General features: G+C 61.1%; 1 protein-coding gene across 1 annotated transcript; it reads left to right on the top strand.

The window, feature by feature from the left end:
- Window positions 1–5,560: 5,560 nt before the first annotated feature.
- GRAP (GRB2 related adaptor protein) lies at window positions 5,561–10,782 on the top strand. Its single transcript, XM_066560988.1, has 5 exons — window positions 5,561–5,653; window positions 6,655–6,752; window positions 7,710–7,832; window positions 8,986–9,154; window positions 9,805–10,782. The coding sequence occupies exons 1-5, from the start codon at window positions 5,576–5,578 to the stop codon at window positions 9,988–9,990; spliced, it is 654 nt and encodes a 217-aa protein (XP_066417085.1). The 5' UTR covers window positions 5,561–5,575; the 3' UTR covers window positions 9,991–10,782.
- The last annotated feature ends 5,464 nt before the right edge of the window (window positions 10,783–16,246 follow it).

The following is a 16,246-nucleotide window of genomic DNA, read 5'->3' as shown; positions in this document are numbered from 1 at the left end:
GGCCCTCAGTGCTCCCTGTTCCCTCCGCTTCCTCCCTCTTGTGCTGCTCTCCGTGCCCTGAATAGGCGGTTTCAGGAGCAGCACAGTGCCCGGATTCTCTGAGCATCCGGCTCTGCCCGGGATGTGGCACCGCGCACATCACTGGCCCGCAGGGACCCTCCTCCTCCTCCTCCTCCCTCCGTGTCCCCACGGCTGTCACCACCTGCGCTGGCACTGCCCAAATTCCTGCCAAATCCCTCTCCCACCAGCTTAGCCAAACACACCATATCCCGGCCTTAGGTCCCCCGCAGCCCTGGCAGGTGTCACCATGGCCCTGGCGGTGCCACCTGGGCATGTCCCCATCCCCAGCAGCCCTGTGGGGAGGGGACACCTGCCCAAATGTCCCCCCCCAAAGCAGCAGGGTGGGTACGGAGCCGGAGGAGGAACCAGGGCCACTCTTGCCACACTCCCAGAGGAAGGCATGACGTGAGCTGTGCCTTAATTGGTTATTAATAACTTCTTTGTTAACCAGCCAGCCCTAAGGAGGAACCGCAATTTGACCGCCCCGCTGGCGAGCTCAGTCACCGGCAGCCAGCGATCATTCACAATTTCTCCCTGCTTTTATTTTTTGTTGTTTTTCCCGGGAGCCGCAGCCCCCCGGGTGAGTCACGGCGGTGACAGCAGGGTGGCAGCACGGTCCCCTCACCTACGCACGCGGCACAGCTTTCCGCGGTGGGATTTTCGTTTTAATTCCTAGAAAAATAACAGATGCTCCCGTTGAGGGGGAGACTCTTGGAACCCGCTCAGGCTGAGCCTGGATGTGACCAAACTCCCGGCTCCCCTCGAACAAGCCCAGCGCGAGCCGCGGAGCTCCCCTGCCCTTGGGTGGTTCCTCCTCCAGCCCAGGCCCAGGGTGAGGAGCCTCCCCCCAGGGCAAACACGGACAGCAAACAGCCTCCACACCCAAATCCCAGCCTGCTGCCCGCTGCTTTGGAGCTTCCACTTAAAAGGGACCCTTTTCATTGTGTCCCGTGGGAATCAAAGCGGTGCTGGGACCCTCTGCACCTCCCTGCTGCACAGGGAGGTTTCCAGCTTCAGCTGCCTGGGAATGGGTTCTGAGGACTCACAAGAGCTGGCAGAGCATTCCCAGCTCCCATCCATGCTGCAGCACCAGCCCACCTGGGAAATTTGAGTATGGGAACCTGGGCTTCTCCATAACCCAGCACCAAGGATGGAGACTGGAGGCCACACACATTGCTCATCCTGGGAGTCACCATCAGACATTTCCACAGCGGGATTCAGCAGGAAACATTCCTCCCACAGCTTAGAGCAGAGCCTGACCTGCATGAGGGCACCCAGCAGGTGCCAGAGTTACCCCAGGTGTGTCAGTGACCACAGCAAGGCCCCAGGACAGAGCCAGGGACCAGGACACCACAGCCATGGGGCACACGAGATCTGCTGCCAGCTGGACACCCAGCACCTGCTCCAGGTGGATCTGGACAGCTCCAGCCTCTCCTGGTCACCCCAGGGAAGACACAGCCACCACTCAGAAACACAGCTCACCTTTTGCTCTTGGTGCATCCCAGGGAACAGCAGGATCTCAGGAGTAGCTCCAAGGCACAGCCACAAGAGAGAACACTCCCTTCTCCTCAGTCCAAACCTGAGAAGTGGCCTCCAAGGCCTTTTATAGAGCCCAGAGAGCAAATAACCTCCAGCTGATGATTAAGCCCTTAATGGTTCACACCTCTGTAAAGGATCCCGGCCTGAGCCCCCAGCCCAGCCCAGGCACTGGCAGTGACCTCATCCAGCAGCCCAAAACCGAGTCCTGGGAACCCCCAGGAAGCCCCCACTGTTTGTTCCCCTTGGCTGCTCTGTCTGGGCTCTCCCTCCTCACCAAAACAAGGTTTGGCCTTTCCCAGGAGGCCAATCCCAGCCACCATCCAGGGCTGTATCCCTCTTGGAGAGGCTGTTTGGGATGACCCCATCAGTCAGTGATCCTTCCTTGTAGGTTTGTTGTTGTATTCCATAATCAAGGCTTCATGACATCCACTTCTTTTCCAGATCCATTTTTGGGGCCAAAAGCAGAAAGTGAGGTCTCACCACCAGCCCCCTGCCCTCGGGCTTCTCCCATGAGAGCACAGTCCCACTTCCCAACCCACCTGCATCACAGGCAAGCGGGTCCTGCTCTGATTTACCAGCTCAAAAACCCCAATACCAGCCCCAGCCACCCCTGCTGACCCTGAGGAGATGCAGCTCCACGTCTGGAGACCACCAGCACCTCAGGGAGCCTTTCATGGCCACGCTGGACCCAGTGTGGCAAATTGTCCCTGGGTGTGCTCCTCCTGTAGATGCTTTCCTACAGATCCTGTGGGGTAATGTGAGGTCCAGAGGGGTCTGATCCCCTGTCCTCAGCTACACCAGGGTGTCAATGGTGCCACAAGTTCCTCTGTGTGGGCTGAGAAGTTGAGTTACACACAAGCTCCAGTGCTCAGGAGTCATCGATGTGGCCTCTGCTCCAGAGGGAAGGTGCTGACACTGAGATCCTGCCTGGGGGCCCTGATGTGGCATTTTCCAGCCCAGGATGTCACTTCCTCTCTGCACGGGGCCTCAGTGGGGCTCGAGAGACATCCAGGACCCCACTGGAAGGACTGACTCCATCCCTGGGCACACAGGCAGCTGCAGCCTTTGTCCTACAGGATTTATCCACGTTCCCCATCCCAGGCACTGGGATGCCTGAATCCTGGCTGTGCTGCACTCCCAACCCCCAGCACAGTGCTGTGTCCTGGGGCAGCATCCATCCCTCTCCCTGCCCTGGATCTGCAGTGAGCAGCTCCCCTTGCCCAGCCCTGAACCATCCAGGCCCAGCCCAAAGCCCCCCGAGAGGCAAAGCCAGGCTTGGGACACCTCCTCCATGGGCAGAGCAAGGGGTCACTGAGGCAGCAGCCAGAGAGGAGCTGGGGAGCCTGGAGTGGTGTCCATAACAAAGCTCCCCAGGCCGCAGAGGAAGGGGAAGAGGCTCCCCTCCCTCCTCTTCCTCCCTCCCGCGTGGGGATTTTGCAGCCAGGTAAACACAGGATGTTGATGAAACAGGGCTGGGCAGATTGGGCAAGCTGGGAGTCAGCAGGAGCTCCAGGCAGCTCCCAACGCCTGGAGTAGCCCTAGAGCTGGGAAAGGGCAATGCCAGAGCCCCTGGCACCTTCCTCAGCTTGAGCCAGAGCCCCTGGCACCTTCCTCTGCCTGTCCCCAGGGTCACAGAGCTCCCCTGCTCACAGGGAGAGGCAGCGTGGGCTGGTGGCCAAAGCCAGGGCAGGGTGGGATCCCTTGGGTCACCCTTGGGATCCTCAGGTGATCCTTGGGATCCCTTGGGTGATCTTGGGATCCTTTGGGTGTTCCATGAATCCCTCGGGTGACCCTTGGGATCCCTTGGCATCTCCTCACAGTCTGAGCTGAGCTCAGTACTGAGCCCCAAAGTTCAAGCTTTGACACCCAACCCACAGCAACCGTGTGGCACCTCCTGTGTCCCTCTGCACACTGGGGACGTGCAGGGCACAGGGATGAGGGGACACATCCCAGGATCCCACCCTGCCGGGCATGGGCTCATGGCTGGCACAGCGATTTGGGATGGGCACCCGGGGACCAGCTCAACACGGCAGTGTTTGGTTCCCGGCCCAGAAAAGGGTCCCCAGCCCAGCCCAGCCTCCCCTGGGGTGCAGGTGCTGCTGTCACCGCCACCGTGAGCACGGACAGCGAGCCAGCAGCGAGGGGAAGGGACCCGGGCCGTGCCCGGGGCAGCGGGAGGGGGCCGGGAGGGGCTGTGATGTGACAGGGATGTCAGAGGGGCCGCCCGCCTCCCTGGAGCCGGAGTGCAGGGGCAGGTGGCGCTGTCCCCGTGTCCCCTGTGTCCCTTGGGGCACTGCTGCCATCTGCCGGCAGGATCCCGGTCCTGAGCCCGGCCTGGGCACCCTCTGCGGCCCCACTGTCCTGTGCCCCCTCCCAGGCACTGCGGGACCGGGTGTGGCTCCAGCCCGGAGACCCCAAGGTGCCCCCAAAGCCTCCCCGCTGCCCCCGGAATCCAAACCCCAACACTGCTCCCGGTGTCCCCCCTGGCACAGCTGATTGGCACCCCCATAAGCCGCTCCTGGGCTGCACGCACTGACCCCTTCCCAGACACCCTCCCTGCCCTCTTGTTCTCCATGTAGGATGGCCTGGAGTGGCCTCTGCATCATCCACTCGGGCTGTGGAGAGGAGACAGGATCAGGCACAGGACTGGGGGAACAGCAGCTCTGCTGGGCTGCTTTCCCCAGGGAACACCCAGCTCCATACCCCCAAGGCTGCTGAGGGGCAGAGGAAGCTCACCCCAAGATGATTTCCTGCTGCATTCCCATCCCCTGGGTCTCTCTGGGATTTGGGATTTGCTGAGTCCCCTCCTCCCTGGGACAGCCCAGCACACTGGGAGCCTCTTCCCACGGCCTCCCTGACCCTCCTGGCCTCCCCAGCGCCCCCGTGTCCCCCGGGAGCAGCACATCCCGGGATAACCATGGGGACTGTGCCTCGCTGGCTGTGGGGACACTCAGTGACACCCTGCACATCCCTCTCTGCTTCCACGGGCACTGGGAGCGGCCTCCGTGGGGTGCTAGAGGGCGTTTGCTTTTCGGATCCAGTTGGGAACTGGGAATGGGGTTTGGGAGAGACGAATCTCCGAGCCCGTGTCCCCACAGTGGCCCTGCAAGCTCATCCCACCCCGGGCAGATGGCAGCAGAGCTGGAAAACGCCCAAACCCACGGGCAGGGACTGCGCTGCAGCTGTCCCTGGTTTGATTCCTCGCAGCAAAGCCAGGCAGTGTCTGGCGGGTTTTCCATGCGCTCCCTGCCCCTGCCCACACACAGGAAGGCTGAACAGCTCCGATCATTCCCGCTGGGAATGCTCCCCCGGCGGGCGAGCCCTGCAGGCTCCGTGCCTGACGCCCACGGGAGCAGCAGGAAGTTTTAGTGCTCAGTTTTAGTCTAAAAGGGATTTTTATTCCCTGAGCCCTGCAGAGGAAAACTGGGAAAAAATCAACCCTCTCAAGGGGTCCAGTATCAGCCCAAAGAGCCCATATCAGCTGTGCTGGAAGCTCCCTGCTCAGAGCTGCGCCAGAAGGGTTCGCTCTGAATTCCAGCTAAACCAGGTGTGTGCATCCACCCGCCTCCAGCATTCTCTTGCTTCTGGAACAACCATTCCCACCAGGCCCCTCAAGCAGTGACTCCCCCACCAGCACTGCCCGTGCTCTCCAAACACCCTTCCCAAAATCCTCACCCCGTGCCCGGCCCATCACCGTCCCCTTTCCACCCAGCCCCGCTGCCCGCCACTCACCGCGGGGCAAACGCCAAATCCTCCTGCCATCCTCGGCCACACGGCTCCCCTGGCAGCCGGCTGGACTGGCACGGCTCCCCCGCCTCCGCCGCACATCTGGGCAGCTGTGGCGGCGGCGGGGCCCGCCCGGTGCCCCGGCAGCAGCGCTGACATCAGCGCGGTTTCCTGCCCCCAGCGCCGCCGCACCGTGCGCGCAGCCCCGAGCCCGGAGCCCCCCGGGACCCTCCCGCAGAGCCCCTCTGCCATGGAGTCCGTGGCCCTGTACAGCTTCCAGGCCACGGAGGAGGACGAGCTGCCCTTCCAGAAAGGGGACACCCTGAAGGTACAGGGGACCAGCCGGGAGGGGGGTTGGGTGATGTTGTTTTGTGGGACGGATGTCACCGGGCCCATGGTGACACCGGTGCTTTCGTTATCGCTGACTTTAAAGCTTCTGGGGCTTTCTGTGGGATATAAGGAGCCAGCCTCGAGGATTTGGGAGCGTGGAGTAGCATTCCCTGCTTGCCTGTGCCACCAGGCACAACTTCAGAGAAGGACACCCCAGCTGGGACATGGCATGTGGCCTCTGTGGGTATCAGTGCCACCAGCTGTGCTCAGTGACAGCCCCTCGGGGCTGGGACACGTTTTCCCTGTCCGGGGGGCGCTGGAGGTCACAAGGATCCAGCAGCGTGCCCAAACACCCACCCAGGCACTGGCAATAGGGTCGGCCCTTAGATGCCACCTGGGAATCCCAAAAAGCTCCAGAGGGGCTCAGAACATCCCTGGGGGGAGCAGCCATGCAAGGGGAGTGAGGCCCCCCCTCCCTGCCCATGTGCTCATCCCTCTCGGGCTCCTCCCGGAGCCCTGGCACCCTGGAGCCCCCCGGGGGGGACGGGGGCAGATCCCAGCTGGAATCCGGAGCCCCAGACCCGCCGTGCCAGCCCTGCCTCCCGCCGTGTTTCCCCCGTGCCCTGAGCCGGGGTTTCGGATCCTGTTTTCACAGCTGTGCCGGCCCCGGGCCCTGCGGGGGAGGCTGGAAAATGTTGTTGTCACACGGAAGCGGTGTCAGCACCTTCTGCCACCTCCTGGGGGACACCAGGGCCTGGCTCCCATCCTGGCTACTCCAGGGACAGATCCCACCCTCTTCCCTGGGCGGGGGTTTGGGAACACACCAGGCACCTTCCAGCTCAGTGACCCCAAAGCCCCCAGAGCGTGCCAGCGCTGCCAGAGCCCCCTTTTCCCCAGGGGTGGTGGTTGGTGGGTGCTGTGGGGTCTGGGGCAGCAATGGGGGTCCCACCCAGCCCCTGGCAGCCAGGCTGACACCTCCCTGCTCCTCTCCCACCTCAGATCCTCAACATGGAGGATGACCAGAACTGGTACAAGGCCGAGCTGTTCGGCCGCGAGGGCTTTGTCCCCAAAAACTACATCAAGGTCAAGCCACACCCGTAAGTACCAATCCCAATTCCCAATTTACAACAAGCCAGGGTAGTCCCACACGTGGGGAAGCTGAGTCACAGAGGTGGGGAGGTCAGTGCCAGTGCCACCACAGCCCGAGGGGACAGGAGGCAGCAGCACACCCACATACCCCCAAAAATCCAACCCTCACACCGAGCTGCCACTGAAGAAATGATAATTGGGGAACAACAAAGCGTTATGGGATTATCACTGCATTAAACACAATCCTATTACCACGTTATTAAAGCCCAGCCTAATCCATCGCTGACTGAACCTGTGTTTGATATATCCTTAGCCCCTGGTAAATCACATTTAAATGGCAGAGCGAGCGCGTGGGCTCGGGGCAGCCCGGGGCACATCCCACTGCTCCTGCAGCTCGGGATAACACCCGGCATGGGCGAGACACAGCCTCCTCCTGCAGCTCCTGGAGGGCTGGCTCTGTGCTAAACTCCCTGGCTGATCATTCACCAGGCAGCTCTTACAGCAGCAGAGAATCTCCCCAGCCCAGGGACTTGAAATATCCTGAAATACCCTGAAATACCCTGAAATACCCTGAAATACCCTGAAATGCAGGGGTGGGACACATCCCCACGGGGACTCTGCTCCTGCACTCCTGTGGCGGTGCAGCAGGAGGGGTTTATCCTGGCACCGAGGGATTTCTGCCCCACACCTGGAAGGGCTGCTCGCACCGGGGGCCAAGGGACGCGGAGGAGGGAGGGGACAGGCGGCACAGCGGGGCCGGGTGACAGGATGCGGTGGCGGCTGTCGGTGACGCGGAGGGGGCAGCGCGCCCACAGCACCCTGCGGTGCCCCCCCAAAATGCCGGGGTGAACCAGGAGGGGGAGGGAAGGGAGGAACAGCCGGGGGAGGGTCGCAGCGCCCTGAGGAGCCCGATGCAGACCCCTCTCCAGGGGTGCCCAGGTGGCTCAGCCCGGTGCCCCTCACAGGTGGTACGCGGGCAGGATCTCCCGGCACCTGGCAGAGGAACGGCTGCTCCAGCGCAATCACCTGGGAGCCTTCCTGATCCGCGACAGCGAGAGCGCCCCGGGCGAGTTCTCCCTCTCCGTCAGGTAAATAAATGCCTTTGGGACAAGCGGCAGGAGGGGAAGGGTCCCTGCAGCCCTCGCTTTGGGGCCACCCTCGCGTGTGCTGGGCAAGGGCTGAGCACCCTGCCCTGTGCTGGCCACCTCGGAGGGGCTGCGGAGCCGGGACCCCAGCACATCCAGCACGGCCTCGCACGGGACCTTCCCCTCCTTCCTCCCCTCCACAGCCCCGCTTCCATCCCCGCTGCTTCTTGCTCCCTGCACCGCTGCCCTCGCGGGGACACGCCTAAACACAGCACCCCCAGGGGTGCAGGGCTCAGCATCCCCAGGGGTGCAGGGCTCAGCATCCCCAGGGATGGAATGCTCAGAATCCCCAGGGGTGCAGGGCTCAGCATCCCCAGGGATGAATGGCTCGGCATCCCCAGGGATGGCCGGCTCGGCATCCTCGGGGATGCAAGGCCAGAGCCTGTCCCCAGGGATCTCACCCCTGCCCTGCCCCAGCCTGGGGAGCAGGGGCGGCCCCAGGCCAGCCAGGCACTTTCTCACACTTTTAATCCCTAATTGAACGTTTCGGGAGGTTCCTGCCCCTAATGAGAGGGAGCCGTGCTCTCTCTGCCGCGTCACCGGCAGCGCAGCCGGGTCCCGCCCCTGCCCGGGGCCACCCAACCTGTCACCCCAGGCACACCCTGCGAGGTGACAGCAGGGGACATCCTGCCTGCCCCATCCTCCTGCAGCACAGGAGCACAATCCCAGCCTCTGCAGCCTCCTGCCTTGTGCCCAGACCTGCAGCTCTCACCACGCCTTCCCCAGATGTGGCCCTGGACAAAGCCACCTGCCCTCCACATGGCTGGCGTGCTGCCACCCCTGAGCCCCCGCTGTGCCAGGGCTGGGTACTGAGCTTTGGCTGCCTGTGGGGTGATTTGCAGCAGGGCTCAGCTGTGGGTCCTCATTGCAGGGCCAGGAGTGACCCCAGGGCCACCATCACCCCCACCATGGCAGGAGGGCTGCAGTGAGACCCATGGGCTCACCCCAGCCTTGCCAGCACCCCCAGGCTTTACTCACCTCAGGGGATGCTGCCAGGATGTCCCCAGGGTGACATCCATCCATCCATCCATCCATCCATCCATCCATCCATCCATCCATCCATCCATCCATCCATCCATCCATCCTCCTTCTGCAGCTACGGGAAGCAGGTCCAACACTTCAAGGTGCTCAGGGAGAGGAATGGCAAATATTTCCTCTGGGAGGAAAAGTTCAACTCCATCAACGAGCTGGTGGATTTCTACAGGATGACCACGATCGCCAAAGAGCAGCAGATTTTCCTGTGGGACGAGGACCAGACCCAGGAGGTACCACCTTGGATGGGGCTGTGGGTCCCAAACCGCTGTGTGAGCCCCCTTGAGGCTCAGTGTCCCTGCAGAGGGACAGGGACATCCCTGGCTGGCCCCCTTTGGCTCAGGGGGGTGAGGAGCAGGAGAGGGAGCAGTAGCCTGGGACAGGCAGCGCTGCAGGGAGGAAGAGCTCCTGGAGCAGCTCAGAGGGGCAGAGCAGGGCAGGACAGGGCAGGGCACAGATCCCTGTCCCTTGTGCCAGGGGTGATGCCCAGGGCAGGTGGCAGAGCCAGGACAGGGCACAGCCAAACCCCAGCAAAGCCAAGCCCTGGGGCAGTGGTTGCAAAACTGGACTTTGGGAGCTGGGATGGGGAAGGCTCCAGCACCTGGAAGGAGCTGGGAAGGAGAGGGTGCCAGCTGCCTCCAAGGGCCCTGGGCACCCATCCCAGCAGCAAGAACAGGGAGCTGTGTGCCCTGGGGTGTTCCCCAGCACTCCACTCTCCCCTTTCCTTGCTTCTGTCTCTCCAAAGCAGGGATCCCAGGGCTCGTCCTCCTCCCGTGGTGGCACAGCCTCCCCACCAGGACCCAGGCAGTGCCACCCAGTGCCAGGGGCTGGCAGATGGGGACCCCTCTCCTCCCACTAACCCCGGCCCTCGGCTTCCCTGCAGGTGAGGAGACCCCGGTTCGTGCAAGCCCAGTTTGACTTCTCAGCCCAGGAGGGCTCCCAGCTGCCCTTCCTACGGGGGGACATCATTGAGGTCCTGAGCTGCCCCGACCCCAACTGGTGGCAGGGGAAGATCTACAGCCGTGTCGGGCTCTTCCCACGGAGCTACGTCCACCCCATCCACAAGTGACCTTCAGGTGACCATCCAGTGACCATCCAGTGACCATCCACAAGTGACCTTCAGGTGACCATCCAGTGACCATCCAGTGACCATCCACAAGTGACCTTCAGGTGACCATCCACTGACCATCCAGTGATCATCCACAAGTGACCTTCAGGTGACCACCCACTGACCATCCACAAGTGACCATCCATGAGTGACCATCCACAGGTGACCATCCACTGACCATCCAGTGACCATCCACAAGTGACCTTCGAGTGACCATCCACCAGTGACCATCCACAAGTGACCACCCACAAGTGACCCTCACCATGCTGCCCCTGACCGGGCAGGACCCAGCCCCGTTGTCCCCCCTCACCAGAGCTGCCCACACAGCCTGAGTGTCCCTTTGTCCCCAGGATGGTGCCTGGTCCATGACCGCCTGGTTGGTAACCCCCAGCCCAGGGATGGGGCTGGCAGTGCTGCTCTCCAGGGAGGGAGTGTGGAATGTTCAACCACGGCCATAAAACCTTTTCCAGAGGCACAATCCAGTGGGATGACAGCAACAGAGGGAGTGAGCCCAAAACCCCAAACCTTGAAACCTCTCCAAACCCTGTAAGCAAAGCCCCAGCTCCAGGGAGGGCTGCAGGCAGCCAGGACACAGCCAGGATCCACAACTCCACAGAGGAATTCCAGGACTCAGGGTACCAGGGAAGGCTGGTCCAGGGGGATTCCATCCTGTGGGTGCTGTTCATAGCTGCAAATTTCTATTTTTTTCTATTATTTTTATATTTAGGGCCAATAAAACGTGTTTGAGTATTATCCCTGAGAGTGGCTGCTCCTTTTCCAGTACTGCCAAGGTGGTCCCATCCCTCCATTCATGCAGGTGCTGCTTCACTGCAGTTTTAATTCCTTGCAGCCCCCATTTCCCCATCCCAATGCCTGTCCCAAACCCCTCCTAGGGATTTTCTGCCCCCACAAATGCCCCCCACACCCCCTGGGATGTACTCAGGGAATGCAGTGCTCAGAACACCCAACTCGCTGCACCAGTGGATTTAATCATCACATCCCAAACAAATGAAAAATAGCACCCAAATCCTCATTTTTCCCCTCTCCAAGCACCTCTTCCCCACCCCAGGGGCTGCCAGGACAAAACAGGCTTAAGAGAAAACACTGACACACATCAGGACAATGGCACTGATGCCACAGACACGGGCCCAGAACGGGGGTCCTGTGGTGTCCCCAAGGGCCACAGCCAGGGTCCCTTGGGTGGCTGAGCTGGCTGAGCAGGAGCCTGGCACAGAAACACGGTGAGTGCAGGGGACAGATGACCCTGGGGACAGCCACCTCCTGCAGCTCAAACCCCCAGGCCCGGGAGCTTGGAGCTCTTTCCCCCCCTACAGTCAAAAGCCCTTTCCTCAGGGCTGGAACGAGATGATCTTGAAGGAACCTTCCAGCCCAAACCCTGATCCCAGGATGGGCACAGGGGCAGTTGGGACCCCCTGACAACTACTCAGAACCCAACCCACGCTGAGGAAAACCTCAAACTTGCAGCTCACAGAGCTTTTTTTCCCTGCCAAGCACATTTCCTTGGCTCTGTCCCTGCAATCCGCAGCGTCCTGCTCGCACTCATCACCCGAGCCTGCCCGGGATCCACCGCAGCAGCGACTCCCGCCCCGGGCGGGCAAAGCCCTTCGCAAACACTCATTATCCATCCCGGGGAAAGCTCTCCTGCCTTGTCACACCCTTGTCACCGGCAGCCAAGCCACTGCCAGGGAGGGGCTCACCGGCTCTGAGAGAAGCGCGGGACAATGCGGGACCCCCATTCCCCGGGATGGCCGCCCATCCCCTTCCCACCCTCTGCACATGGAGATGCCGAGAACCAGCCGCTCCTGCAGCCGCTCCTGGTCCGGCCAAGGCTCCGCAGAGCGCAGCCAAAGCCCTGACCCAGATTCGCTCCCTGTTATTGTCTCCCCGGCCGGTGGCACCGTGCCGGGCATTCCCCAGCGCTGAGTGCGGCTCCGCGGGCACCCCCGGGGGTGAACGGGGTTGTGCGGGCAGCGCTGCCCTCTGTCACTGCCCTCTGTCACTGTCCTGCCCTCTGTCACTGCCCTCTGTCACTGCCCTCTGTCACTGTCCTGCTCTCTGTCACTGCCCTCTGTCACTGTCCTGCTCTCTGTCACTGCCCTCTGTCACTGCCCTCTGTCACCGCCCGAGCTCCGTGTGTGACCGCGACCCGGCTGCACCGAGCGCCCCGTCTGCATTTCCAGCGCTTTCACCCATAAAATAATCCAAGGGTTTTGTGTTCCTTGCATAAGCCAGGCTGGGTGGAGGCGCTCTGCAGGCTCGGCCGGCCCCACGGGTCTCCCCGAGAGCCCCGGTCAGTGCCTGCCCACGAGGGGCAGCTCCCTGCAGGTGTCCGTGGAGGAGAGGAGGAGGAGGAGGATGCTGCTGCTGCTGCTGCTGGTGAAGAGGGAGGTCAGGGGATGACAGGAGCGCTGCCATCATCACCGCCATCATCAGCCCTGCGGGAGCGGCTGAACCGGGAGGGATGGAAGGGGATAACCCCGGGATGGTGCCCACCCCTCTGCAGCCACAGGCTGGGATCTCCCCCGGGGCGAGGATGGAGTTTGGGAACATTCAGCTGCACTCGGGGGCTCACATCCCCTGACCTCACTGCTGGAGCGACCCTCGGAGGGGCTGCACCATGCACAGACCCTCCCACATCATCCCTGGGGTACCCCAAACACAGACCCTCCCACACCATCCCTGGGGTACCCCAAACACAGACCCTCCCACACCATCCCTGGGGTCCCCCCCAACATCCCATCCAAACCCTGGCAGCAGCCCCAGGGTGCAGCAATCCCAGTGGGAATGGGGTCACCCCCTGGCACCCACCTACCCCTGGACATCAGCTCCACCACCAGCCTGGGGTTGGTGATGTTGGAGCAGCCCCATACTCACAGGTGCACTCCTCAGGGTCCACACAGGCCATGGAGTCTGGGGGACAGAGCAAAGTGACATGTTGAGACCCCTGACAGGGTGGGAACCAGCCCTGCACCCCCTCACCCCCTCCTGCCCCCTTTCCCTTTGCCATGGCCACCATGCCCATACCTTGGCAGGACACCGGTGGAGGAGCCAGGAGCACATCCCACCTCAGAGGTGAAAATCCACCTCTGCCTCTCCCCACTCCCACCCTCAGCTCCAGCACTGCAGGGCCCATCCCACCCCTCACCCTCTGCTGCCCACCCCAGCCCGGTGCTGGCTGGATCCGTTCCCAGTTAAACCCAGTGACAGCTGCCCCGGGGGGATCCCCAGAGCCCCACCAGGACCCGGGGCTGTGGCCAGAGGCAGCAGAGCCCCGGGGCAGGCACTGCCCATCCCCACCCACGGGGTTCCTGCACCGTTGTGGCAATTTCCTGGGCATGGGCAGCACCAGCAGCTCCTGGGATTTGCATGGCAGAGCTCCAGGACCATCAACACCCAATTATTTCTATGTCTCAACGAGCGCTGAACCCTTTTCTTTTTTTTTTTTTTTTTTTTTTAATTGTTACGCTCATAAAATATTGAAATGAATGGAAATTAATGTCAGGCATAAATATGGATGGGCTGCACCCGCCCAGGCAGGAGCACGGGGACGAGCACTGGTGATCCCTGCACAGGGCTGGCAGCACTGGCCTGCTTCTCCTGCCTGGTGACCTCTACCAGCACAGCCCTCAGCCTCCCAGTTTGTCCCAAACACCGCTGGTGACACCTTGGGACTGTCCACAAAGCAGCGTGGGGCGTGCTGGGAGCACGACTCGGTTGTGGGCAGACCACAGGCCGTGCTCAGCACATCCCAAGGATGCCAAAAAGCCCAGCCTGGACTCAGCCCTGAGGTCAGAGTCAGCGCTGAGGCTCCAGTGACTCCTTCCTGCAGCAGCCCTGAGCAAAGCTGCCCTCAGAGCTCCGTGCCTCAGATTCCCCTCTCTAAAACACCACGTTGTGCACGGCTCCATGCAAATCCTTGGTGGCTGGAGGGTGGAAAACGTTCCAAAGGGCAAGGCAGTGTCTGGCTGTTGTATTCCAGCTGAAATGCCTGCCCCAGGCCTCAGCTCTACCAGTGAACACTTGGTGGCACCTCGGAGTGAGTGGGAAGCAGGAGCCCCCGAGCCAGGAGCTGAGCTCAGTGTCATACCCCTCTGCCTCACTTTTAGGCCCTCTGCTAAAAATGGAAAATTAGTTAGGACCCTGTAATTAATGCTTCCATCTGCAGGAAGGGGCCGTGTCTGCAGCGGGCGCTGCCTGTCCAGCTGGATCCACCCGGGGACGCCTGGAATGACGAGGACCAACCTGCTCAGCCACAGCAGCCCAAGCCTGCAAACAGGGGATGCGCCCAATTCAGGGCTAAATTCACCATGTGGGGTGAGGAATGGGAAGATGGGCGACCAGGTGAGGACCAGGTGGTGATGCTGCAGGTGTGGGGCTCTGCCACCCCAATCCACCCCCAGCAGCAGAGCCAGCACACAGTGCAGGATGGCTGGGATGCAGCATTTACCCCACATGCAATAAATCATTAATGCACACACCCCATGAAAGAGTCTATAAATCTCCTGGCACAATAAAAACACCTCGAGTGAGCGGCTGAGGCGGCCAAAACCACAACACGCTCCTGCCACGCCACACACCCACAGCCCAGCACCCATCTGGGCCATCTCCCATCACACCCAGAGAGGTCCTGGCTGCTGGCTCAGTGCTCACCTCTGTCCCATTTGCTGTCCCCATCACAGCCAGCAGCGCTGGGATTTCACCTAAAACACCCAGGTTTGGTTCCAGTCTCTGCTGCACCGGTCACTGGTCAGGCCACGGCCTGGGGCTGTCATCCCACCCCTGGGAAATCCCTTCAGGGTCAGCTATAAAGTCACCAGCTCCAGCTGGAGCACCTCCTGAGCTGGCATTCTTTGGGAGCCAGACACCTGGATCTTCCCCAAGCTGATGTGACACTTGGGGACATGGTGTACTCTTGGAGCTGGCAGTGCTGGCTTGGACCCTGTGATCCTTTCCAACCTCAGTGATTCCATGATCCCAACAAACTGTTGTCACATTCCTGTGTCCCCCAGCCCTGCTGCCACCTCCTGCACGGGCCAGGCCAGGGCTGGGCACGAGCCCACGCAGGATTTGTCACGGTGGGGTGAGCAGGGCCACTGTGCCTGCAGAGAGGAGCACTTTGATGGCCCGGCACCCGGCCAGACAGGCGGCTTTGCCCCAGGAACCTGACTCAGGCAGGGCCCTCATTTATCCAGCTCTGAATGCAGATGAGCCACACCAACGCCAGGGACAGACATACAGCCCATGGCACTTCCCTTTTTTGCATTGGCGCAAGAATCTGACCCCAATTCCTGAAATTCGTCTTCAGCTCAGCTCCCAAGAGAAAAGCTCAAGAGAGCTTCCACATTTCTGGGCTTGTGAGCACCAGCTGGTGAATCCAGGGTGGGGTTTTTGGTCCATCTCACAGTTATTAATGAAATCTGTCACAGCCAGATCTGGTGACGTTACTGTGACCACGCTGCAAGCCCTGTAGAAGAAGGGACAGGACAGGACAGGACAGGACATGACAGGACAGGACAGAATAGAATAAATGGTTTCATTTAGAAGAGCCCTGCAACAATTATCTGGTCCCACTGCCTGACCAATTGAGGGCTGACCAAAAAAATTAATGGCATTGTCCAAATGCCTCTTAAACACTGACAGGTTTGAGGCCTTGACCACCTCTCTAAGAAACCTGTTCCAGGATTGGAGCACCCTCTCCACAAAGAAATGCTTCCTAACATCCAGTCTAAACCTGCCTCAGTGCAGCTTTGAAGTGTTCTGGCAGCTCCCACTCGCTGCTCCCCAGCCGGGCTCCAAGCTGCTGCTCCAGCACTCCAGCACAGGAGGGGTTAACCACAGGACAGAGCTCTTTTCCTGGAAAATATTGACTTACCAGCCGGCACATCGGGAGAGAGGGGAATCTCAGGGGAGAGATTAAAAAAAAAAAAAAAAAAAAAAAAAGAAAAATAATTTAAAAAGAAGAAAATACAAAACACCCAAAGCCCTCTGGAGCCGCCCAGGACCCTCCCGGGGGCTCCGGGCTCGGCTCCGCGGGCGCATCAGCCGAAAGAGTTAATGGGGCTGGGCAGGGAATGTGTGAAGGCAGCATGTGACTGCAGGTGGGGCAGGGCGGAGGGATGAATCACTCTTTTCCTTTTCCTCTTTTCACTTCTTGCTGTTACCTGTCCGGGCCCGGCAGTGCGCGCCGGCAGAGCCG

The sequence above is a fragment of the Molothrus aeneus genome, chromosome 16 (genome assembly GCF_037042795.1).
Source record: "Molothrus aeneus isolate 106 chromosome 16, BPBGC_Maene_1.0, whole genome shotgun sequence".
Taxonomy (NCBI): domain Eukaryota; kingdom Metazoa; phylum Chordata; class Aves; order Passeriformes; family Icteridae; genus Molothrus; species Molothrus aeneus.
This window is presented reverse-complemented; position numbering and strand designations above follow the sequence as displayed.

Coding starts and splice junctions, on each gene's coding strand:
- GRAP (XM_066560988.1), top strand. CDS start 5,576: ATGGAGTCCGTGGCCCTGTACAGCTTCCAGGCCACGGAGGAGGACGAG. Junction 6,753..7,709: donor ATCAAGGTCAAGCCACACCC/GTAAGTACCAAT, acceptor TGCCCCTCACAG/GTGGTACGCGGGCAGGATCT. Junction 7,833..8,985: donor GAGTTCTCCCTCTCCGTCAG/GTAAATAAATGC, acceptor CTCCTTCTGCAG/CTACGGGAAGCAGGTCCAAC.